Source organism: Dermacentor albipictus, chromosome 6 (genome assembly GCF_038994185.2).
Source record: "Dermacentor albipictus isolate Rhodes 1998 colony chromosome 6, USDA_Dalb.pri_finalv2, whole genome shotgun sequence".
Classification (NCBI taxonomy): domain Eukaryota; kingdom Metazoa; phylum Arthropoda; class Arachnida; order Ixodida; family Ixodidae; genus Dermacentor; species Dermacentor albipictus.
Genome location: NC_091826.1, coordinates 101,305,465 through 101,332,180, shown reverse-complemented (window position 1 = coordinate 101,332,180; position 26,716 = coordinate 101,305,465). Strand labels below are relative to the sequence as shown.

At 47.5% G+C, this 26,716-nt stretch overlaps 1 protein-coding gene across 1 annotated transcript in view; it reads left to right on the top strand.

Moving 5' to 3' along the window:
• The window catches only part of LOC135913680 (2-Hydroxyacid oxidase 1-like), a 40,132-nt gene extending 13,676 nt beyond the window's left edge, over positions 1 to 26,456 (top strand). The window contains exons 4-6 of the mRNA XM_065446271.1: positions 12,404 to 12,562; positions 19,652 to 19,721; positions 25,781 to 26,456. Of these exons, the coding sequence (XP_065302343.1) occupies positions 12,404 to 12,562; positions 19,652 to 19,721; positions 25,781 to 25,863 (312 nt within the window). The 3' untranslated portion in view covers positions 25,864 to 26,456. The remainder of the gene's footprint in view (positions 1 to 12,403; positions 12,563 to 19,651; positions 19,722 to 25,780) is intronic.
• Positions 26,457 to 26,716: the final 260 nt, after the last annotated feature.

Sequence of the window (26,716 nt, the reverse complement as noted above, 5' to 3'; positions counted from 1 at the left end):
GCCACTTAATCTGTGGCGCCGACGACGCTAGAGAACGCGCTCCCCGTGAGATTCCCGCTTTCACGCTTTCTTTCTGAACAATTAGTGACGCCAAGGATGAAAATGTTTCGTCTGCCGGTGCTGCTAAACGAGCTGCCCGAGCATGGGCTCAGCGCCGCCGCCGAGGGCACCCTGTCGTTCAGAGTCACATTCTTTGCCATAACGTATCCCGAATCTAAAACACGCTAAGGGAGTATCGTAATCGTCGGCAAAATTTTTTATTACTTCTTTTTCGTGTTACTGGATTATTTCATAATGTCCCAGTTTGACTTCTGTGGTAGTTGTTCTTTACCTATTCTTCAACAGCACGCATGCCAAGGGAGAAAATCGCGGGGGGAGGAAGGCGGGGTGGGTAAGTAGATGTCGTCGACCGATGGATAATGACAAGTATTTACTGCGAATTCAATTTATTGTTAAACATTCATTTGCAAGTCATAATTAAGTCTGTGCTGATGGGCAGCGATACGCCGTCCCAGTGGCACGTATTCCTCCCGTGGCCGACGACCGTGACACGGGCACAGTGCCGAAGACGCACTGCGAAGCCGCAAGCCTTATGCTACGTCTGCCACAGTGACACGGACCGCCCACTGAATAGAAACAAATGCCGCTTTGCCATTACGAACTCTGTATCGGCCGTGATGATCCCATTCGAACGGAACTTTAGGCGACGCTTACACAAGGATTCAGCAAAGCGTGCCATCCTCGGTAGTACCTAGGCAAACGAACATTAGATGAAAGAGTCCCTAGAAAAATGTCCGCAAATCTTGGGAAGGTCTGGGGAGGTACTGTGCCGGGAAGGAACTGTGCTGAGAGAGACGCTGTATCATGGGGTAGAGGAGAGCTAGAAAGGGCGTCCGCGTCGGAGTGCTTGTGGCCAGACCTGTACGCTGCTTGGATATCATATATAATCTTGTAGCCACAGGTCCCAGCAACTGAGGCGACTCGAGGGGTCTTTTAATGTCGGCAACCTGCAAAGAGCGTGCTGGTCCGTGACGACGTAAAAGGGTTGTCCATAAAGGTAAGGTCGGAACTTCCCGAGAGCCCAGACTATAGCAAGCACTCTTTCTCAGTGGTTGAATAGTTGACTTCGGCCTTTTTGAGGGTTCGGCTCACGTAGGCGACAACATACTCGTTATAGCTGGGCATGCTTTGCGCGAGCACTGCACCAATGCCCACGCCGCTTGCATCCGTGTGTACCTCCTTAGGCGCCCATGGATCGTAGTGCCGGAGCGTCGGAGGAGATGTGAGCAGCTGGCGTAGTGTCTGGGATGTGTTATCACATTCAGGAGACCAGTTAGACATGTCGGTGCCGATGGTGAGAAGGCGCGTCAAAGGAGCGGCAATGGCCGCGAAATAGCGCACAAATCGACGAAAATAAGAACAAACGTACGCCAATGAAGCTCCCCACTCCGGAGGTTCTTCAGTGATGTCGGTTCCGAGAATTCGGCGAGAGCTCAAAGTTTTGCAGGATCGGGGAGGACGCCGTCTTTGGAAACGACGTGGCCCAAGATTGTCAAGTTGCGAGCTCCAAAGCGGCTCATTTAGATATTAAACTGAAGACCAGCGTTCTTAAACATGTCAAGACCTGGTTGAGACAAGCGAGGTGTGTCGAGAAATGTCAAGGAAACACGGCGATGTCTTCAAGGTAGCACAGACAGATGTTACATTTGAGACCACGATATATATTAGCCATCATGCGCTCGAAAGTTGTGGACGCTTTGCCGCGTCTGAATGGCATGACATTGAATTCATATAGGCCACGAGGGGTGACAAACGCTGCCTTATGAAGATCACATACGGCCATGGGAACTTACCGATAACCAGATCGCAGGTCCTATGACGAGAAATGCTCGGTGCCTTGTAAGCAATCAAGTGCGTCGACAATTCGAGGTGAGAGGTAGACGTCCTTGCATGTTGCTTTGTAAGACGGCGGTAATCGACAGAGAGTCGAGTAGAACCATCCTTTTTATGCACTAGCACAACTGGAGGAGACCACGGACTCTGGGATGGTTGGATGACGCCACGCTCAAGCATGTAATTCACTTCGTCGTTGATTACACGACGTTTCGCCGCCGAGACGCGATAAGGGCGTTTTCTGAGTGGAGGCGGGGACCCGGTGTAGATGTGGTGGGAAACACTGTCCGTACGACGCAAGGCGTGTTTCGTACAGTCGAAGGAAGTGCGGAAACTATTCAGGAGAGATATAGGTTGCTCGCGGCTTTCAAGGGAAAGGTTGGCGTGAACGGACGAAGCAAAGACCTGGGTTGTCTATTGGGAGCTTTTAGGAAATGGTGGCATCGAGCAAAATACGGAACAGGAGTCCGGCTCGTCCAAACACTCAGATATGTCAATGGGTTCGACAGAGCCGAGAGATTCGTTGCGAAGGAGAGTTAGCAGGTAAGCGAACGGGTTGTGCGCTGGCATAATTGTTGTGCCAGTGGCTACGTCAAGATCCACGAATGGAAGTGCTAGAGGTTAGCGGTGAAGAAATGTAGGTGAGGGCGTGAACAGCACCCGGGCATCAGGCGCAGACGGACAAGATAAAGGGACAGGTGTTGAGGTGCTTGGCGGCAGATCAGTATCGGCGGCAACAACCATCTTTACAGGGGCAGGAGAGGTGGACGGCAGATTGTTGTTTAGAAGAGACATCAATTTCGGCACGGCCGCAGTCAATGACGGCTCTTTGGCGCAAGAGAAAATCCGATCCCAGGATGACATCATGAGAGCAGGAAAGCAGCAGAATGAACTCAATCGTGTAATGTACGTCCTGAATAAAGATCCTAGCGGTGCATGTGACTGAAGGTTCCACGGGCTCCATAGTGGCAGTACGGAGTGCAAGGCCATAAAGTGATGTGGTGACGTTCCTGATCTTACGACAAACAGCCTCATGTATGATGGAAATGGCAGCGCCCGTATCGACAAGTGCTAATGTAGCGACTCCTTCCACTTGTATTTCTATAATGGTTTGCGGCGATACCGGAGGTCTGCGGCATTTCGACAGTCGTGCAGCTCTTGCTTCCGAAGCTGCAGCACTTACTTTCTCTCGTTGGAAGACGGGCGACGATGCATCAGCGATATCGAACGGCGATTCGGTGATGGTGAACGACGGCTGCTAAAATTCCGGCGACCGGTCCAGGAGTTCGGCGACGGGTTTGAATCAGCATCCTGGTGGGCTGCAGGTATGTGTCGATCAACGATGACGTCCGGACGCGCATGGCGGTGGCGATAAAAGCGCACCAGATGTCCCGCAAGACCACAGGAGAAGCATATCGGCCGATTGTCCCGTGTTCGCCGTGGATGTTGCGGCCGGAAGTACTGAGGGGGCATTTGAGGTACAGAGAGATGTGCTGGGCGCGGTAGCGGCGTCGGGTAGGGAAGGTTCGTTGGTCTAGGACGCAACATGACTTCAGCATATGCCAGTGGTGCGGCGACCGGAGCGTGCTGGTAGGCTGGCGGAAAAGCCTCGGCAACCTTCTCGCGGATGGCCTGCTGCACGGCCGAAGTCAAAGGTTGGACAGGCTCCTGGGTGAGAGGAAGCAACGAGAGCTGTCGGGCAACCTCATCACGAAGGAAGGCTTTGATTTGAGGTAGCAGAGACCCGTCATCAGTCTACCCGGGAGCATTCGCCAAATTGGAAAGGGAGGCCACATGAGAAACAGTTCGGCGGGCGAGTTCTCGTTGCTGGCGTAATTCGTCGAAGCTTTGGCAGTATGTGGCTACGGCTGCAGCGGTAGTAGGATTCTTAGCCAGGAGCATTTGAACAGCTTCGTCTTCAATACCATTGAGGATTTGTTTAATCTTCTCATCATCAGTCATCGTGCGGCTTACTCGGTTGCAGAGATCGATGACATCCTCGATATAACTAGTGTAATTCTCATCCGGCTGTTGCGCTAGTTGGTGGAGGCGTTCTTCGGCGCGAAGCTTTCGCATGACCAGACGGCCAAACACCTCCACGACAGCAGTTTTAAAGTCATGCCATGTCGCAATAGTGGCCTTATAGTTTTGGAACCAGAGGTTGACCACATCTGCAAGAGAAAAAATAACGTTGGTGAGCTTTGTCAGATCGTCCCACTTGTTGTGGTTGCTCGCCCGTGCCCGTGTTGTTTCGCCCGGGTGACGAAAGCCAGTCGTCGACGTCGGTATCAGTGGTGCCACTGAATACAGCTGTGTCTCATTGACGAACGGCACCCCGCGTGACTGGTGCAGTTAAAGTGGGTCGCTCACCGGCGTCGTCGGGCATGGGCTTGGCGGTAAAGTTGGGCAGAGTGCGCTTCCGGAGTTATGGGGTGATGCGTTAGAGCGCCCAGCACTTTCACCAAATGCTACAAGGTTTATGACGCTTAACGGGTCCAGTGCAGAGAGCAGCTGGGCAGCCTCAGCCAGGCTACAGCGCGAGCCACAGCGCGAGCCAAAGCAGCGACACCGCCCATTGGGTCTTTATCTTCCTCACTTTAGGGTCCGTGAGGCCGCAGTAACGTTTGCACAATCTTCGTCATTACAATATATACGAGGTCTGTTAGAAAAGAATCTGACCTGTATTTTTTTTGCGGTCACCTGATGGATATGAAACAAGCGCGCTTGCATCAGCCGACCTTGAACTTTCGTGCGCATATGCTAATTTTTTCCCGCCTGCCGATAGCGTCAGTCGCTTGGACGCAGCGTTTGAGTGAGCTGTGCGCAGTGTTCTCGGGAGTTTTTTATTAGAAGGAAAGTGGCGGAGCTACTGCATCAAATTTTGCCCGAAACTGGGCGACAGCCAAGTGGAAACCATTTGGAAGATTCAGACGGCTTTTGGTGACGGTGCTATGAGCAGCACACAGATTAAGGAGTTGTACAACCGGTTTAAAGACGGCCGCGCATCGGTGGAGAGCGAGGAACGATCCGGTCAATCATCACCATGCCGAAATGACCAGGTCATTGCTGATGTGAACGCTGTGGCGATGCGGGACGGTCCTGTGACTATCCAAGAAGTAGCGGAAGAGGTGGGCATCAACAATATTTCTGCACATTCCATTATGATCGAAGAGTTGTGTTGAAATTCATGCCGAAGCTGCTCCCGGTGGAGCAAAAACAACTTCGCGTTGAAGCCTCACAGGACGTGCTGGATTCCACAAACAGTGACCCCGACTTCATGTGCACCATTAAAAATTAAATCACGGGGTTTTACGTGCCAAAACCACTTCCTGATTATGAGGCACGCCGTAGTGGAGGACTCCGGAAATTTCGACCACCTGGGGTTTTTTAACGTGCACCTAAATCTAAGTACACGGGTGTTTTCGCATTTCGCCCCCATCGAAATGCGGCCGCCGTGGCCGGGATTCGATCCCGCGACCTCGTGCTCAGCAGCTTAACACCATAGCCACTAATCCACCACGGCGGGTATGAACACCATAATCACTGGTGACGAGTCTTGGGTGTACGGGTACGACCCGGAAACCAAATCCCAGTCGTCACAGTAGAAGCATCCCACGTCATAAACACCAACGAAGGCCCCCCAATTGCGCAGAAGCGTCAAAGTGATGCTGGCTTTCACTCCCGTGGTGTGGTACACCACGAGTACACACCACAGGGTCAAACAATCGCCAAATTATACTACAGGGATATTCTCCGTCGCCTACGTGATGCTGTGCGGCGCAGGTGTGGTCAACAGGAGATTGGCGCATCCATCACGACAATGCTCCTGCACATTTGTCGCACTTGATTCAGAATTTTCTTTTGGCGAAAAACCAGGCTGCTGCAGTTCAACAGGCTCCTTACTCTCCTGATATGAATCCCTGTGACTTCCGGATGTTTCCCAAAATTAAGAGGCCATTGAAAGGAGCGCGATTTCAGACACGAGAGCAAATTGTGGCTGCAACGACAGCTGAGCCAAACTCCATTCCGAAAGAGGCCTTCTCGAAATGCTTCCAACAGTGGCAGCACCGCTGGGAGAAGTGCGTGGAGTCCCAAGGAGACTACTTTGAGGGTGATTAGGCTTTCAACGCTCCAGTTATGCCAGTTCTTTTTCTTCGGCCAAAGGTCGGATGCTTTTCTAACAGACCTCGTATATATAGCGCATTACGCACTGCGCTATAAACCTTCGGTCACCGCAAAGAAAACCTAGAAGAACACGGCCTCCAAACCTCAGCTGGTTTTGTCTCGCCGAAACTGTAGAATTGGGGTTCAGCCAATATGGTACGTTGTACCGAGAAATCCAACACATTCTTTTAAATAAAATAAAGGAATAAATGCCTCCTTCTCAAAAAACAATAAAAAGTTCCGATACTATATTTCCGCTGTGGTTAATGCGTTTTAAATAAACTTCAAGAAAAATGTACTTGTGTTACTGAAGCAAATTAGGACAAAACCGAAAAGATTTTGGGCCAAGAAACAACACACACAAGAAGAAAGACGACGACACCACGGGTGCTACTTCAACTGTTTAATGAGGGTGAAAGCACTCGGGAAATCCTACATTGGACAGACGAGGCGTTGTGTCAACGACCGACTTAGGGAACATGCAAAAGGTATAAAGAATAATGATGGTGAGCGACTTGTGGATCACTGCAGGGCTTGCACCGATTGTTTTCCACGGTTCCGTGATGCGAGGATTTTGGGCAGAGGCAGGCATCAGGCATCGCGTGAAACATCGGAAGCCTTCTAGATCAAGAAAGCGGGTGGAAATTGTGTTAGTGATACGTCGGTTTCTCTTTCCGATGCTGAGCTGAAGTTTCTATCGCGCCTACTCTGATAAAACCTTGTACTCCATGTTGCCTTGTACGCATGCGCGGTGTTTTGGAGGGCTATATATGTCGAGTGCTTTCACCCTCATTAAACAGTTGAAGTAGCGCCCGTGGTGTTGTCGTCTTTCTTCTTGTGTGTGTTGTTTTTTGGCGCAAAATCTTTTCAGTATGCAAGATCACCAACTAGCCCAGCAGTTAACTCTTCTATAGGACAAAACCCATCCTCGATGATTATCTTAGTCAGTGCGAAGCATTTCTCCTCTGCATGTGGCGCAATGCCTGGACGAACTAACATTCTCCTGATAAAATGCTGGCTCGAGGACCACCACGTGCCAAGGTCACCAGAACATTACGGAGTACGATCGGAACCAGATGCGGTTACAGAGGAAACACGCCGCACCAAATTCGCCATCGACAAAGTGCTTTAAAAAGTGCAGATCTGCGTTCGGCAATTGTCCTGTTCAGCTGCCGTTTGCTTGGCGTGTCGCTGTCCTGCAGCCCCTTGTCGCTTGTCTTCTTCTTCGCACACCACGACCGGACTTATCTCGTCGGCCCGTCGCTTCGCCTCCTGCCTCGCCGATTCGGTACCCATCAAATTCCTCGGTAGCTTCTGCAGAGCTTGATCAATGTGGCGGATTGGGCGTGTTGGTACATATTTGAAAAGGCGGCAGCGCTAAAAAGAAAGGCACGGATGGAAGCCAGATGACAAGGGCGACAAGCTCGACCATGTTTTTCTGCATACGTCCGTGTATTTCTATTTAGTGCTGTCACCTCTTTTGTGCAGAGCCTTTGCGCTGTTATGCTCTTCTTCTTTCAGATACTTCGAGGATCCAATGTTGTACCTGCAAGTAGAGGCCTGCGCGCGACATAGCGCATCTAGTGCAACCGAGCCACGTGTACTTGCGGAGCACACACCCGCACCGACCAGTGGTGAAAGCAAACGCCAAGACTGTATAGTGGCTTGCAAGCGGGAGCGTGGAGGTGCGCGCGCATCGCCGCCAAAATTTGTGACCTTGGATGGCCCAGCGTTCGACCTTGGCTCTGACAAGGCCCAAAGAAATACTTCGCATTTTAAATTTTTTTGAGCGCTCATAAACGGGTGTGATAAAGGTAGGTTTGGTAAACTAAAAAGGTGCTGGGAATGTCTAAGAAACACTGCTCAAGCTGATGAGCAAGAACAACTGGAAAAGCGTGCGCACGATGAGATTTGCTTTGGTCCTGTCATGTGCGGTCTGCTAAAGACTAGTCACGTTAAAATATAGGTTCACCGCGCTTATGACGACAAAAAAAGAAGACTGCGGCGCCGACAAATATAGTCGAATTTGGACACAACACCACCTTGTCCTGCCCATTCCTTATTGTCCCACTTTCCTTGTTTTTCACGCATGAAACAACAATGCAACATGCCTAAATTTAGGCATTTTGTGATATAAAGAGATTTATGAAACTTAGATTTTTGCTTTTAGTGAATATCTTGTAAAAATTGTCTTGAAAGCACTTTCACCTGTTTCAGTCGAGTTACATGAAGGAGCGGACACTTTCCACAGAAAATCGCATTCGCAATAGAAAACATTTATTAAGTTTTTAATTCATCGTCATGAGCATGTCAAAATTTATAAGTTAAGCAATTCTGAAGTCACGCATGCTTATTGGAAATCCTAAAACTAGCCCTACTGGTGTCATCTGTGTCTCCGAAAGTAGCGGAATACCTCGGGGTTACTGTTAACAGCTTCACAAGAGCTCCAAGTATAATTTAGCACATTGTGAGGACGGATGTCCCAATCTTTATGCTTTGCAAATGGGACTCCACTGCGTCTCGTTTCCTATTTCGCAATTTTAAGAAGTAAAGAAACTATAAATTTGATTAGTATGTCATTATAATTAACTAACCCATCATTTCATTTTGCATACAAGGAATGTCGGACTCTACACGTAATCCACTTGAACCGACCGAAGCACGTGAACCTTCACAAGCGGTCTTGCAAACATTGGTTCCAACTAAAGAAAAAAGAAGCGAGAGACACAGACGGTGCTGCTCGTAGCAAAGTGGAAATATAACCCGATAACGTACACGCGCTTCACACGTCGAGAATTCGTGTGATTGGTGCATTGAGAAGACTTTGTAAGGCTGCTGTTTTATAGAGTTCAAGACGGATACATATGTCTTCTTACCTCGTGTAGAAAAAAAAACGGCTCGGTGGGATAGAACGCGAGGACGCATGTGTCCAATGGCTAGACTTGCATTTCGTCATGATTACGTCGTTAGTTTAGTTAGTTTGCCCAGGACCAGTCATATTGCAGTCACCAACTTCCCTTACTTTGCAGGCATTTAAATAACTGTCTAGGAGGGCGCTGTCACAGTGCTTCGTTTGAGCACCGACAGCCAAACTGAGTAACGCGCCCTGTTATCCCTCTTGCACCCTCACACCGCGAACATGGCGCCATCGTAGGTCATCGCCCGAATACTCTCGTGTTGCGGAAGAATCGCAGCATGGCCCGCATTAGTATCGTAGAATATATCTGGTGGGGCCAAGCATGCTAAATGAGCATCCCACCTTGTGGGCGAAGCAGTGCAATGAACAGGACAAAGCGGAGAGCACACGTGGAGGCACGACACTCACTGCTTCTGTTCTCTTCACCTAGCCCCGTTGAGCGCGCGGTATGATCATTAGCCACCAACCTACCCTGCTTTCCGCGTTACTGTAACCGAGAATAAAGCCTTCCGAGGGGGGCCTAGTGCAGACGTTTGCAAGAAGCTAGAAATTCCCGGAGTTATCCATAGCAAGGAACAAAGGCCATTCAAGTTAGAAACTCTTTGCTGAGCTAGAATCTCTGTGGCACATTCAGTCTATCGGTAAGAACTAAGAAGGGATATCAAGCGCGAAGTAAGAAATAGTATTGAAACCATTTCTGACCCACAGAAACTACATATTCAAGAGAGAGATATTTAATTGCAGAAAGGTGGAGAGGTTGGTCTGAGTGAAGTGCCTCTAGCCTGCTACTCCACGCTGGGGAAGGGGTTTGGGGAATAAGAGAGATAAGATGTGAAGAGGAAGGAAGGTGGTGGCATGGTGAATATGATGAGGGCTACACCAGCATACTCTTTCTGTACAATGCGTACGTGTACACTTCATAGTATAGTCATCTTCGCAGGCAGAGGTAGAAGTTACTGGAGTGTAGCTAGGAGACTGTCCATAGCATTCATAATTTTTGCCGTTGTCAGTGCCACTGGCGTATTTAAACCGGACAACAGAAGCCGCAGGGCTTCGATGCTTTATCGCAGCATGGCTTTGACGACAGAGTCCGATGGTGATATCGAGTGCAGTATCCTTGCTCGCGCTGACAGCCTAAGGCCCGTGTGCAATGCGGCAAGCGTGGTCATACATTACATTCCGAGCTCGCGTGCGAGTATGCGCACGTTTTTCAATTTTTCTAGGGCGGCCAGCGTCGCTACTTCTACAGTGAAAGCGTTTTACTTGGTGTTCAAACGCACTTCGTTAATTCCTTTCAAAGCCAGATTACCAAGGTAGGTGTTATGAATCTGTCTGTGCACAGAATTTAAATTCTTAGAGACGTTGAGAGGCACAAAAGCAATCCTGAGTGTCGGAGTAGGCGTACCATTGGGGCCCTGCTCACTCACGTCTTCGGTTGTCTTGCGGTATTTTCTCTTCAGTCGCTTGCCCTCCACGACGGTGCAGTCTCGCAGAGGCGTGCTCGACGCAAGTGATGGCGTGCCGTCTGTCATCGTATCGGACGGCTTCTCGTCCAAGAAGCACAATTAAGCCTCCAATATGACAAAACTGTCGCCGCAAGGCAAGAAGCTACGCTTGCTGAGATCACTTCATCTTCGTCTCTGAATATTCAAACTTTTAATTAACTGCAGTGGAGAAACAGTCACATGTTGTGCCAATGTGTCCACTCTTTTCTACCCCGTGTTCAAGATCAGTACGGATGCATTCCATCGGGCTCTTAATTAGCCCCCAATCAATGTCCTTGTAAATTTCATTTATAAAGAAATCTACTATGTTGTCGAATGCAACTGAAATCAGACAGTAAATTTTGTAGTTAGCCGCCTGGGCGTTGCGCGTTGTAGCGCAAGTGAAGCGTGTCCACTTCTTCAGGTAACCCAACAGGAAAGGCGAAAAAGTTTACCCTCACAGGTGTTCTTAAAAACAAACAGTTCTAACTAAAAGAAAGGTACCAGGGGATCTGTCACGCGGCAGCGATATGCCCGATAATGATGATGATGATGATGATGAAAAACGTTTATTTGCTCTATTTTGCAGTGATTTTTGCGGCATCAGGTGGAGTCTTGCATCTTCTCTCCAGGGTCGGTTCCCCTAGACCAGGGCTCTGCTGAGGGTAGCTGCCCTGCGTGCACGCCTTACTAGTCCTTGTTGGACTTTCAGGATGTCGCTGGATAGCATCCTCTCCCACTGTTCCGCACTCGGGGTTTTTATTATGGCTAGCCCTTGTGTTTTCTGGCATGCCCATGTGGTGTGGCATAGGGTTGGTTTGTCTCCACACCATGGGCACTTGCTCTCGTACTGCGTGGGGTAGATCTTGCTCAGCATGTTTAGGCACGGGGGAGCTCCAAGAAGCGCAGATAATCGCGCAAATGCAAAGACTAAGGCTATCGGCAACGGGCAGAAGACTCCTGAGCAGATACGGCGGTGAAGCTACCATAAAGGAGACACAAAGCACGGAGACGATACCGGACGAATACAGAAACACCATCAAAGTAGCACCGATACCCAGCAATATGGACCCGAACCTACACATGGCCCGAAGACAAGCAAGAGCAGAGTATGTACAAAGAACACTGGCAACTAGATATGACACAGTGTATGTAGACGCCACTACCTACACTCGGGACAAAAACCACAAGAAAAGCAAAGTCGCAACGGTGATCAACTCTGACCTAAAAGAAATCACCAGCGCATCAATTCGGAACTGTACGGTAGTTGAGGCCGAAGAGGCAGCCGTGGCGCTAGCGGCAGCGGAGGGCTACCGATCCAACAGGTCCTTAACCATACTCACAGATTCACAAGCAGCATGCCGCAACTATCTCAACGGCAGAATCAGCCAGAGCGCGCTCCGCATCCTCCGCTCAAGTGGCAAAACCGTCAACAACCAGGCCAAACAAACGATAGTTTGGGTGCCGGGACATACCGACATTACGGGAAATCAGGAGGCCGATAGGATAGCTCGAGGGCACGCAACAAACCGAGCATCCAACATTCCCGACCCCGCTGAGGAACCCGAACCGGTAGGCCAAAGCTATTCAGAGATACTAAACTACTACAGAGGCATCAGACGAAAATACCCGCCCCCTCACAAACAACTAAAGAGAGAAGACGCCGTAGCATGGCCCGATAATGAAAGCGCAAATCGACAGTGGCCCCGCGTCCGTTGTTATACATTTCGCCTGTGGTCATTTTCATCCAGCTATCATGTCATCGTGTGCTGTGTCCAAAGTGTCTGAAAGACTGTTTCACCCATTGTCCTTTGCATGCATTGACCCAGCATGCCCTTTTGTGGTAGTGGACAAGTGTCCTGGCATTTCTCTGCCACACCGGAAACTGTGCATACCCACCTGCAATGCTTCTATGCTTTTTAGAATTCTCATACCCCTGTTTCAGATTGACGTCCTGCCTGAGATCGTCGCCGCTGTTGGTGATAAGATGGAAGTGTACTTGGACGGCGGAGTGCGGACAGGTGCGGACGTGGTCAAGGCACTCGCGCTTGGAGCTAAGGCAGTGTTCGTGGGACGACCTGTACTCTGGGGACTCGCATACGACGTAAGCCCATTTTCTTCCTTTTTCGATACCTTACGGGAGCGCGTTGGACCGAGCCTTCAGGGTACATTCAAGGGTGGCTATCAACAAGCGGCGCTTCTTCTGCTTACACAGTTGTGCACATCCCTTCAATCAGCTCGTCCAGAAAGAAGTGCTTCTCAGAGCACGTGTTTGCAGTCGCAAACGTCATGGTCCCGTTTGCGTATTTGGAATATCCAGAAAGTACAACGCATGGCAACCGCAGCACCACCCTATTGGCTTACGAGCCTGCGAGACGCCATGATGTCACTCCTAGCAACGGCGCCAAGCGATAACTCTCGTTCCCGGTGCTCTCCGTATAAAAATCCCTCACGTGGCCTGATCATAGGTGCCTAGGGACAGGATCGTTTAGGGATTTTTGAGAAGGCATGATGGTGGCGCCGAGCGACGCCGTGGCGTGTTCGTTCTCGGCGTGATCGTTCTCCGGCTCGCGCGGATGGTGCGTTGTTCAACGTTGCTTATGTGATCGTGCTTGCGTTGCTTGTGTGTTGGTGTTAGGTTCTGTGTTACTTGGCGGAAAGCCGCGAGTAGTGGTGGTGCGGCAGTGCGACTTTCGCCTCGGTGAGCTCTGGCAGCACAGAATCTGCGTTGTGTGACCCGTGCTTCCTTGACAATTGAAATGTCGAACTGGCCTAGCGCCTTGGCAGCGAAGTTCTACGAACCGCGATGTGGCGTCGCCGTGTCCGACTTTGCTTAACGGACATCGAGGGATGTGCTGCTCGCTACAAGTAATGTAAATGCGACTGCGTCGACCGCCCATGCACTGTTCAGCGCTGAATGTGTGTTAGGTGTGCTGTGCTTGAAACGAGTGGTGCAGCCGTGCAGCGGGGGGTGGTGGAAGAGCAGAGTGGCTTAGGGGTCTCCATTTGCACGTTCACAGATATGTGCTCCCGTTTTGGTCTCATTAGCGGCTGTCGTGGGATTGTGGTGTGCTCCTTGCCTAGTATGAAGTTTACGATGCTAACACACCGCATGTTCATGTTTTTTCCGTGCTATATGTCATTTGCATGACGACCGAGTTGAAAACAAGGCATATGTCTGTGTTGTTTGCATTTGTGTGCTGTAAATTACTTCCTATTGTGGAAGTTCTGGCAGTCTTATTACGCAAGGAGTGCGAACGTAAACATATAAACATATTTCTGTGTGTCTGAAGTTTTGAATTTCCCATAATAGCCTTTACGACTGATAAGCGGGCTACACAGCCTGTGTGAATCAGCTACCTTTTGTTGCGACCCTCTTTCATGTGGTAGACTGATGCATGGTGCGCGTTTATTTCTGTACTGTTGTAAAAACCAGTTGTTTATTCACCCAATACAAATGTACTGCTTCTTCGCCGCAGTACATTTACGTTACGCGCTGAAGGATACTAAATGTGGGAGGGGACCGCTATCACCCAGCATAGTATGTCCACTCAAGCGACCTGAGAGGCGGTGGTTGCACGAGTGTATAATTAAAGAACTCTTTTTCTGTCCAGTGACAGTGGCCCCTTTCCACTTTTAGCATGCTTCACCGCAATACATAAGTGTATTGCGAAAAAAGGTAATTTTAAAAAGCTCAGTTATGCAACGTTTCTTTCATAGCTTGCTACACTGCAATACAGGGGTGTAGCATCGTGCAGTAAAGCATACTAAGAGTGGAAAGGGCACATAGGTTTACTCATTATTTTCAGTTGTGATATAATTTGCAAGTGCATCTGTGCTCTTGGTAAGCTTTATTGACAATTCTTTCTACATTACAAATTCATATTGCCGGGAAGCTTACTAAGGCACATTCGCCATATTGTAATGCATTATTCACCTTCAATGCAGGAGCACAATGCGGATTCATCCCTATGCTACTGGCTGGACTGCACGTGCTCTTTGAGAATTGATTCGTTGTTCATAAGTGCACTGGTACTTACTCTAAACTGGAGGGCTGAAGTTGATACGGAAGCACAATTTTTATTTAGGGGACAAGATGTTGCCAAGGTGGTTGTAGCACAGTTTTTTTTCCAGGTACCTTTTCTACTAGAAGCTTCCATTGCAGTGTTTCGAGCCTCTTTGAGCCAGCACATAGTGTATATAAAGATCGGACACCTATTGGGAACATCACCTATGCTCTCTGCAGTAAGCTGCGCACAGGATAAGCTCATGCCTATCTATAGAAAATTATGCAGCATGACCAGACAAAATAAAAGGGGGTGGGCTGCAACAATACTAAGTGTTAAATGGTGCCTTAGCCTTTCTGTTGAGTTTTCTGTTTTGTGCTTTTTATTATGGATCCTCCACAGTAACCATTAGATTGCCGAACGTGAGCTTGTTGGTCTCAGATCTCATGGTTGTTACTAACAAAACAGTGTGATAAATAAACAAGAACTTCGAGGCATCCTGTCACCATGCTTATCTCATGGTGTTGCTTCATGAGCACCGTGAGCCTCCAGACCAACTAGGAAGGGAAATTTGTTGCAATCACTTCAGAACTCTATTGCAACCAAACGAACAGTGCTCTCAATGACAACTTTTGGACAGTAGAATGCTTGCATCCAGCAAAGTCTAAGAAGAAAGCGTTCAGGATATGCAAGTGGGCCTTTTGAAGCTGGCATCATTGCTGAAGGGGCTTTGCCTGCTGCCCTCTTTGTGGATACACAAAGATGATTTCCTCTTTGAGAGGGATTGTTCAGATGTCGTTACATGGCAACAATGCTGGGTGTATAGTAGCAGAGAAGCTTGTCTTTGCCCACTGTGAATAATATGTTCCTTTTCCAGTGCCCCTGTGGAAGTGCCTACTTTTTGAACACAAAGTGCTCTCCATGCATGCATTTTTAGCTTGTAAAGATGTCTATTATCCTTTGCCTCAAGCTGGTCCTTGATGTCACCCAAGAAGGCATTGCGGAGTATGGCGATGCGCACTTACATATCAGTGTTAATGCCAGTGAAACCAGATTAATAGAGCTGCCGTTTATTTCTGTCCACTCCATCTTCATCCAGTTACAATGAACAGTTCTTTCTCCAAACAGAAGGCATATGTAGTTGGTCTTGCATAGCCTGCGCACTAAGACTTGTTGGCGTGCCTGAGAACCTTAGCGGTGTCTATATGCAAAACCATTCTGATGTGTTGATGACTTTCTTCTCTTTATCACACTTTGCCTGATGAAGCCAGCAACTTGGTCAATTAGATGTTCAACAGGCTTCCCATTAGTTTTCCCAGTGCCTCCTTTACCAGAGTGCTGCTCATAGATATCTGTTTTCTTGACCTTGCACTGCACTTAAACCATGGCCACACCTGCTGAACCTATAGTATGCGGACAGAAAAATGCTATACATCACGTTGCTCCAAATTCATGACATGTGCTACAAGGCCTTGAGGAACACCCTCATTAATTTCCACCCTCATCATACTGTATGAAGCTTCGCATGACAAGTGCGACAATTAACATCTTCTGGTTTTTCAGTGCTATTCCTGTCCAGCTTGCTGAAAGCTATCCCGAGTGTTTCAAAAGCAGGACTGCTGCCGGACAAGAAGTGCATAAAGCAAGGGCAGCTATAACCATATATGTCACACAAAATGAAGAAGGCCATTGAGCGTACAGGCGGTTTAATTCTTATCTAACAAGCTTGGTTCTCCCTTTGCAAGTGAGTAAACCCAACTTGCCCCAAAGACATGGCCTGTGACAAACTATGTGCCAGATGCTGTGTCCCCTGCAAAGCCGAAGATGTGTACAACATCCTGACACCCGCAGTGGCTTCTACACTGGGCAAACAGGCTACTATAAGAACGACCGCCTCTACTAATATGCTAATAACATGAAAACGTGCAGAAATTTGGCTATTCATTGGGCCCAACTGCAGGTACAAGCCACTCTTCCACCATATGTGTGTTGTTCACAGGAATTGGAACTATACAAATGCAGACAAAAACAATGATGTTTGAAAGTAGTTGAGTTGAACTATATTCTGCACAAACAGTGCTACATGCAGCCCTGGTACCTTGTAGCTACAATTCATGGCTGTCCCACCATGCAAAGGCACTATTCTTGAATTTTTAACTTCTATTCATATCTATGGTGGCTATATATTGCAAGTACATATCCACATTGTGTGCAATATGGTTAAATGATGTCAACTATGATAGCCATTCCTAATCTGAGATGCAACAAAAGAACTAATATAGGCAACAAATTGTAATTCAAAAAGAGAACCTGTGCACAGGATAAGTGACAGACATCCTTTTATTGAACAAAAGTCACATGTGTCACACGTCACCAGCAGTGGGTAGCGAACTTGCAAGCTTGGGTGACAGAGGCAAAACTTAGCAAAATGCTAAACTTATACTCAAATGTAAAACGGCCTATGACACAATAAACGACATTATATTTTACTGAATGAAAGGGCAAGACTCCATCCAAAAGCACATTATGGCACCCGATAATTGACATGGTGTAAAAGATGTTAACACGCCCTCCCCATAAAAAAGAAACACTGAAAACATGCCTTAAAAGGCAATGTGCAGCGCCTGAAAGCAAGAAAAAACAACCGAAAAAAGGTTTAGCTAAGTCTTTCAATGATTAAAATATTCAAACTGTCTTGTCACTTCTAATGAATCTGCATTGTGTACTAGGGTGTTCTGATAAGGCAGTTTCAGCCAGTGTACTGGAAAGCAGTGTTCCCAGTCTGTGTCCAATATTTCGAATCCAAAGAGGGTCAGGCTGCCTTTCAAAGATGTAAATTTTAGTTTATAAAACAGAAAAAGGCAAGCGAAATTGCTGTGCTTTAGAAATTCACTTAAAGCAATGCTCTTAAATTAAAGTATTAGCTTGCACAGTGCCATTATAACAGCTTTCCACCTCTAACATTATTTATCCCAGTTGTAAAAAGATGGGAATTTCTTTTTGAACAGAACTTTTTAAACTATATTTAACAGGCGAACCAAATACATCATAACAGTGGCATTTCGCATCTGCAACAACTTCATTGTACTTGAAATTCAGCATATTGGGACATGGAGGAAGCCATAAGAATGCAATAACGGCCCGAGAGAGTTCTCTGCAATTAGGTAAAGAAATTGGCACATACCTGCAACATTTATTGATATCTAGAGTGAACTTTAACTTCCAACACAATATAGGCTCTTTCGGGACTGTTTATAACGTTTTGTGCAAGCGCACGTACGTTAAAAAACTATTCAGTGCTTTCACGCCGTGTCGATGTATGCCGAATTGCATTAACAGGACGTGAGCAGCACAGTAATCGCAAGGGCGTTTTGTTTCCACTTGAGGGCATCGCGCTGCGTATCATTAGTAGTATTGGTGGAATACGACTCCATCTCACAGGTTCCAATCTTGTCGGCATGGGTTTCGCCCAGCGATCCTCGCAGCGTAAACTGTCGCACCGGCGTAGGTCCCGATTCCTATCAATCGGCAGGGCGGAGAGGGCGCTTCGATGGATGGGACGGAAAGTCGCGTCACCCTCGGCTCGCAACCGCGCCAGCACAAAGTTACGTCACTTTCACGTAGCCGCGTCTGCGTGCCAGCCACGACAAAACGTTGGCCACGGCGTTGGCCACGACCCACAACAAGCTACGCGAAACCGCTGGTGATGAGAGTACGTTGTTAGGCATGACGCCACGGCGCGTCCCCGCAGGCGGCAGCCAATAGCGTGGCGCTGCGGTTGCCATGCGTTGTCCCTTCTGGATTTTCCAAATACGCGTCCCGTTTTGCTGCTTTCACACCACAGCGTATGACGACGCAGACCTGGCTTCGCATTTACGAGGAATTCTGCATTCGCATCCCGAATCATCACCGAGTGGCGGGTACTAGTTTAGAAGAACGCGGTGGATATTTAGCCAAGTAACGAGATGCGGATCAGCATTGATATGCATCATAAAGATGGCTTGAAATGCGAGTGTTCACTTGCGTGGCCAAGCCGGGTAGCGTGTTTACGCTGCGACGAAACAGCCGTGGAAATGGAGCGCACGCATCATTCTTACAAATGCAGTCAAATACTTCGAGAAACACTTCATGTAGGACGAGTAGAGGCCTGTGTGTAGTGATATGCTCTGGTTACGATTGGGCTTGTCCGTGGTGTCGGACTGCCAGAAGCCTGCGCTGGGCGAAGCGTTTCCCGTCAAAAGCTTGTCGAACACAAGAAAGACGTTTTTTTCGCGAACGAGTGTGTCGCAACAGAGCGCAAACAAAAAGGAGAAGCGAAAAATAAAAACCGATATTGCTGTGAAACCAAAGTATTTTTGAAGTATTTGACCGACTTCAGGCAACGTCATAATTAACGCGTATCTCAAGGGTCCACGTATATACATATCACATACGGGGAAGTGCGAGTGACGGCCGGCCGAGCGCTCCAACAATCTAATCCTATCGCTCGGTGCGTTAGCAGATCGGCATTGTAGGAAAATACAGGGCTCGCTACCTGATGAGCTTATTGTTTATTGTTCTACAGGAACAATGCTTTGTCACTGAAGTGTTATCGTTTGTTTGTGTTCAGGTTCGTTTTATCGAAGCACCAATCTCGCCTTTCGGCGTGTAAACTCGACGGCGTGCTGATGCGGAAATCGTGCTCAATGCCTTGACTCAAGGCACTGAGCATGATCCGAGGATTAATTATTCCCTTTTTCAGAAATATAAATCCTATGTTTTTATTGTTACTTCGAAAATGTTCGCATGGAAAGCAGAACCGTTATGAACCGTCCCGGTTTTTTTTTTGTATTGGAGCAGAACTGGAAGGGAACGTTGTTTAGTGGAACGAAGCTAGAACCAGAACGAAAAACTTTTCGATTTAACACCCTGTCGCAAATACCATATGTTGCGTCTATTAAAGGCATTCTCATGGCGCGTGGTATTCGCCTAATATTTAGGCATTGTATTTATGCTTTTCTTCTCCAAATGAATATGGCATTCTTCACATGAAATGAAAACGCGCAATAGTCGCTAAATATGAAAGCGCATTGAGTGACAACTGTACTTGAACGTTTATCATGTGCGAGCTCAGCTTGCACTTCGACAAGTGCTTGGGAAGTACGCGTTTTATTCTTCTCTCTCCAACGCAATTTCTTGCTTCGCAGGGCAGGCCAGGTGTCGACAAGGTGTTGCACATGTTGAGAGAGGAACTTCAACACACTATGCGTCTCCTCGGTGAGCTATTTGCACTTGTTTTCTTGGTGTAGTGAGTGTGCACTCCGTATGTATTCCGTTTTTGAAGTAAAATGAGCCTACACAAGCCCCCCCCCCCCTCACCTCTCTTTTAGAAAAAAGTAAAGATGGGTCGCTTACAGTGCTGCTGGCCAGGCTACAAGTGCACATTTCCATTTGCAGAATTGTAGTATTTCTTGTTGCTTACAATAACTTATGCAGAGGAACCTCTAGGTCACTCGCCCCCGACCGTTTGCGTAGACCCGCATCTAGCAGCACCACCCTGTGACACTAGCACTTGCATCGCCGTTGAAGACTTTGTCTTTAAGGAAAGAAAATAATGTTGCAGGTCAATCCACTTGCAGCTAAGCTTTGCAAAACTAGTGCTAATACTAAGTCGTACAAACTCACTTATTTTAGACAATACACACAGAAGAGACACAGTAAACACACTCAAAGCGCTATTATCTACTAACTAATAACCCAAAAGGGCAATAAAATATTCACCGAAAATTACGATGGTCGGAATGTGAAATTTGATCGCAGCTCGATACGTGTTTTCACTTTGCGATACATTCGCTGGGGTGGACAATTTGTTTTCGGCAGCGTGTTGCAAATGGAGTCAAGCGTACCGCGACTGCCTCACAAATTGGGAGATCGCGAGAGGCAACGTGAGGGTGACGTGTGGGCGCGATTCACAGCAGCCGCCGCTGGCAAACCTCCGCTCGTGCGGCGCTTTGTTTCCATATATACTACCGGTGGCATCATCGGTGAAGAGGCGTCGCACAGTACTCTGGCGCCACCTCGTAGCCATCGTCACCCCAGAGCCCGTCTTGCGTAGCATTACGCTTTTCTTCTCACGCTTTTTGCACACCTTCCATCTCCGCTTTCATCCTCGCACTCTATGTCGAAAAAATATACAATATGCCGAACAAAAGAGAATTATTTTTTCTGAATAGCCGCAGGCTGCCGCGTTCCGATAGGAGCAAAATATGGCTGCCGCCGATCGCTCAGGCACTTGGTACTCGAACCTGCCCGAGAGCATTGGTTTATTTGCGTACAATAAATTTTTTTACGTGGCCGTGTAACGCTTCCAAGCACTTTCGGCACATTTACGACCTTGCTCTGGCAACTCTTCTGTGCTGAGGTTCTGTCTTAGCTGCAATCTTACCTTTGCGTTGCATGCCGCTGCGATTTTTGACCAGCCACCTCAATCCAAGTAAAGGAAAGCGGACAAATCGCAGACGCCGGCACTACTCTCTTCATCCGGTTATCAATTTTTAGAGCACTGGCTCGGCCCCATCGAATCCCTCTCCACTTGAGCGCGCCCCTCGCCTCTTGTGAGCCAATTAGATAAGATAAGCAGCTCACGGTAAGCACTGCTATTCCTTTTTAAAGCAAACAAAAGTGACGTCCTATAAACAAGAAGAGCACTTGATTGGTCCTTTCAGACAACCCTGCGGGTCACCGCCCGATGCTTGCGTCGGCGGTCATGCAAATTTGACGTTAGCTGATTGGAATAAAAACATATTGGAATAGTTTTACGCTATAGGGCCCCTGTTAAGAAGCAAAAATGCCTTAAAGTGAAATCGAAGCCTGACAAAGCAGCCGAGTGAAACTGGTCCTGTGGCGTCACAAGTGTTCCCTTCAGGGAAGGCGCGCAGGGCATGCCGGTCTCGCCCGCTGGAAGAGAAGGCCAGACGATCGGCTGAATCGTGACCGCGGTGGAATTTCGGGTGGCAATGTCAGCTGCACCAGCTCTTCGGATCTGTAAAATATTGAGAGATATGATTCTTAGGAACTCGATAGCCACGAATCGCCGTTCGCATTCGACCCGCCACCCCAAGAACCAGCGCCATGCGCTACATATCGTGGTGCAACATGAAGACCAAGGGCAGCCCTAACCATTGATTTTATACGCACTGCCTGCTATTCCAGGAGTTCTAGCCCTTCTCTGGGAAGCGCTTCGCATGCTCAATGTAAGATGTGGAACATGACTTTACGCATTTGTATCCCGCAAAAACGCCGCTGACAGTATAATGCACCGAACGGTGCATTTGTTTACACCAGCAGGTAGAGCGACCACACGTCGTTCGCTTAAGATAGAATGCTAGCCGCTCACTGGCGACATCAAATAATGTCAGAACATAATAAAGCAGGCAGATTTTGTGCATATAAGCACCGATGCATCACTCTGAATCACGCTGATATGAGCAACGACACCTTCGAAACCAGCGAGTGCGAGACCGTAGTACGAAAGCGTTAGGTTACCTACTTATCGTTCTTCATATTCTCTTCATGCACACACGTTCCGCAAAGTGGACGTAGATGAGGAGTTTGTGCATGTGACCGTTAACCTAGAGAACGCGTAGTTTTCTCGCGGAAACGCCGATGCCAGTATAGACACCATTGGCAGCTGAAGAAGGCGGTTGTTTACGCTGCCGTATCGAAGGGGCCTATGTATGCTGCCCATTGGGGATACGAGGCAAGCAGCGCACATGTGAAGCTAAATAATGAGTGTGCATGACAATACCTAAAACTACACTCGTGTTCGTAGTCGAGTTTAATTTAGGGAGCTACCAGCCAGTGCGGCGGGCAGCTTTCCGTCGAGAACGGCAACGTACCGATGTCGATACTGCCACCTGTCGTCGCTTCTCGCTTTTTGTGTGTGCACTGTACAAAATGACAATGTTTTATATCAAATGAGTATGGGAAAAACTGAAAACAGAAGGAGTTTGTTGTGCCCGAATGGCTTACTTAGCTTCAAGTCAGTCAGTCAGGTCCACCTGCAGCCGACGCATAAACTACGCGACTGTGAAATAGGTTTAACCTCGGCTGAACGTGATAAGCATCTGCTCAAACTGTATGTACGGATGCCGAGGACTTAAGTTCGTGCAGCCAACAACGCAACAGCACTTCTCCCCCATCTCTTGCACGTCTACAGGGAACGGAACTTCTTGCAACAGCAACGTTGCACTCTATGCACTAGCTCACGATCGTCGACTCCTCGACGCACTCGACGCTGTTGTCTGCATGATCCCGGCATGCTCTGCATGGAACACTCGTGGCATCATACACGATATGGCCTTTAACTAAGGAGGAGGCAAGGCAGGGTGTTCGAGGCAATTAATTAAATTTATTTGTAACAAATCTGCGCAACTCTCGTACCTCTTTTCTTGAGGACATGACGGAAGTGTTCACAGGAACGTAGCCAGCGAATTTCTTCGACATCCGTTGAAATCGAAAACATCCGTTGAAATCGAAAATCGTTCGCTGATAAATGAACGCTCTTCCCATAAAATATTAGTGAAACTATTGTATGCGAAAAACATACACCTCGTCAAATATCAAAGTGCGCTCACTAAACATAGCAGTGCTGACAGCAACGCTAGCCACCCTGTGCTAAGCTGTGCTTTCCTTTGCGGCGTGGCGAGATGGCTTTGGGTTCTGCTACCCGAACTGCTGCAAACTATACTAAAACGCAACCTTTCGTGCACGGTGACCTCCTAAGCTTTTCGTTTATTTTGTCTACTGTGCCGGTGTCAGTCGTGAGTGACCACTCCGATCACTGCACGACTAGAACAAAAAAGGCCACGTTTACACGAGCTCGACTCGAAAAGTCGGAATTCGGGCTGACTGAGCCCGACGTTCCCGCGTTTACATGAACTCGCTTCTGACGAGTTGGGACAACGACGACAGACAGCGTCGAGCCGAGACCTCAGCGCGTTCGAACCGGGCTTCCGGTTCCCGCTGCTGCATGCAACAGCTCTATTTCGTGGGTCTTATCTCTACGATGAGGTTGCACTGCACAGTGCCTTGTTGACGTCATAAATTGCGGCCCCCCGGCGTTCCCACGCAAGTCTCGGTGCTGCCGGGCTGGACCCATCTGCAATTACATTTACGCTGCAAACGGGTAGGGCTAACTCAGCCCGGCTCGACGCTTGTTCAGTCCGACCGCCTAGCGTTTACATTAACTCGACAGACATATTCCAACCCGACAAGGCGCCTCAACCCGATTCTGTCAGGTTTGTTTAAACGCCCTGAAAGACGAAGAAAACATGGTGCCAAGCGGCCTAGATCAAGAGTACTGTGCACCAGAAAGCATAACTGTTGCTGAATTGTGATTAGACGTTATTTAATGCAATATAAACATTTTAAACACACGCTACACTACTTTTAATGCAAACAATAATTGAATTACCACTTTTACAACAAAAGTATGGGCACAACAGTACTTCCTTCAGCCGCCAAGGGGGATCGCCGATCTCCCGTGAACAAAAGCTCCTTTCAACTCCCTTAGCGTAAGGGCGCTCGTGTGACAGCGAGCGCAGCTCCCTCGAGAGAAAGACGACGGAGCTAAAAGGAGTTTGCGGGTGCCCGTGTGACACCGGTATTAGTGTTTTTGGAGGCTGATGGACCTACCTGCGTGAACGCCTTTGGCTCATTGCTACCATGGCTAATTCACTGCCCTTTCTTTCCTCTCGCCCACCTTTCTATTGTCCCTTTCCCGTCCCCCAGCGTAGAATAGCCCACCAGACGCTTTTGTGCTCAACAACCCTGCCTTCTCCATTTCTCTCCGCCGCCTCCCAGACCTAGACAGCATGCTAATGTATAAGAATAAACTTCAGAGATGCCTCAGTCCGTGGTTAGTTCAACCCTGTTTTCTTAATTGAAAACCACAAAACCACAATTCCTTGAGGGTTATTTCACAGACAGATCACAGTGTGTTAGAATTGAAAACAAATAAAGTGAATATAAAGCAATAAAATCGGTCTTCCGCAAGGAAGTACTCTGGCCCCATTACTATTTAATACCTACGCCTCTGAACTGGGTTTTTTGAATTTAAGATTGAGAATCTTCCAATATGCAGAAGACACAGCATTAGCATTAGAACTCACTGATCTGGATCATGGGTGCAAAGTGTTCCAACAGGATGTGTGCAAGGTAATAGACTGGCTGGCGCAAAGTTCAATATATTTAAATCGGCAAAATACAAAGCTTATCTGTTTTAGAAACGCACACAAACGAATGCTTTTAAGGGAGTCTCTCTTTACATAACTTACATTGCGCTCCGTGCACATGTAATGCAATACCATTTGAACATGCGATCAGGTATCTCGGAATAATATTTAATGAGCATATAACATGGAATGATCATGTGCAGTATATATGTAACAGGCTTAGAGCTGCGTCTGCGATGATGTACAACCTAAGAGGTAAAACTTCTATGTACTTGAGGTGCGCCCTATACATGACGCTGGCTGAATCTGTTATAACCTACGGTATTACACTGTATGGAACTTGCTCTGATCATAAAACGGGAGCCAAAGACCACATAATTAAAATAATAGTAAGCAGTGTAACCTACGGAACTATGCTCCAACAGGCTGACAAGGAGGAACAATACAATAGGCTTGAACGTGAACTAAAATGCGTGAAATGCGTGAACTATTTTAATGCACTGTGCTCACACCTCATTACTATGCAAAGGGTTTCAAAATACCTGTCAAGAAGAATGTTTCCCTAAGAAAGATCGAAATATACATTAAGCCACGATGCTTTACGCATTACGGAAAAAAATAAGGCGATATTACGTGCCACAGATACTTAATGAACTTGGAGAAGCGCTTGGAAATTTCGAAACTGAACGAATAATGACAAGATCAATAAACAAATGGTGCCCATTTGCGCAGATAAATCACTGATGGCCTCTTGCATGCAGAAAGTTGCTTTCCTGGGTTTGCTCCTTAGATGTTCTGTGATTGTGATATGGCTCATTGTCAAGCTGTTATGATGTCCTATATTTATTTATTTCCTTAGTTTTAATTTTGCTCGAGTAGTACTCTTTATGTCTCTATAATTTTGTATAATATGCTTAGTATGTACTAGCATGCCTTACTTCATTGTTTTGTGGTACACAATCGATGATTCACTGTGCCGCCTGAACAACCAACAAGCACGCTGTGCTTAGGTTGGACAGGAAATGAAAACCTATGTACCAAATGAAGATTAATGCAATTTCGATTTGGAAAAAAATGTGCTTTTTTTTACTTGCTTTCTAGGTTGTTCGGACATTAAAGACCTGTGCGAAGAATTTCTCATCACAAGGAATCCCTGCTCGATTCCACTTCGATCTACACTGTAGGCGAAGAAGACATGGTTGCCGGGCCTGCTTAGTGGGGTAGTGATGTATACGCTGTAAATTTGAGAGCCATTGGAACGAGATGACCCGGATGTGCTGCTTTCTTCATTAGGGGATGTTAATAGTTGCCGCGACGAACGACTGTCATTTTCCTGTCACATTGTTTCTGTCCCTGACTCGTTATGCACAAGTGTTGAGGAACTTACAGAAAAACATAAACTTGCAGAGATTTCGTACTTTCCAACATTTGTAATCGACCATACCTGAACCTCTTTTCAAGAGAACGTTTACACGAGTTTGTTGGTCAAGGAACGCTCGTATTAAATCCTCGTTTGTTTTAGTACGAGTGTAAACGGAATAACGACATCGTACGAAAGCTGAGTTTCTTGAACAATGGACGCTTGACGTAGAGTAGCATGGTTCGGTGGCCGAAACGTCTTTACTGCAGCGACCAGTTCGAAGCTCACTGAACGGAAATATTCTTGATGTGTATATTCCTGGGATAATAATTTATGTGAACTCGAGAAGAGAGCGATGTTTTCCTGTAGAAAAATGGAAATCACAGTAAGGATATACATATAAATTTGTATTTGTGGAACTTGCTTTTGTTGCTTTTCATCTAACAGTTCTCTAGACTGCTTTCATTCATAGCAATTGACATGACAGACAGCGTAGACGATTATAATGGTGCAGTGCCTATGAGCCCGAGCAAAATCACATTCAACGCTGTGACACCGCCCAATATGATCAACCGTCGTAAACTGTGGTACTGATTGTATACTTAACATCAGGAACCTTTACTACTCTTCTAAAAAGTTATCAAAGGACTCTGATAACACACGTCGCAAGTAAGTAC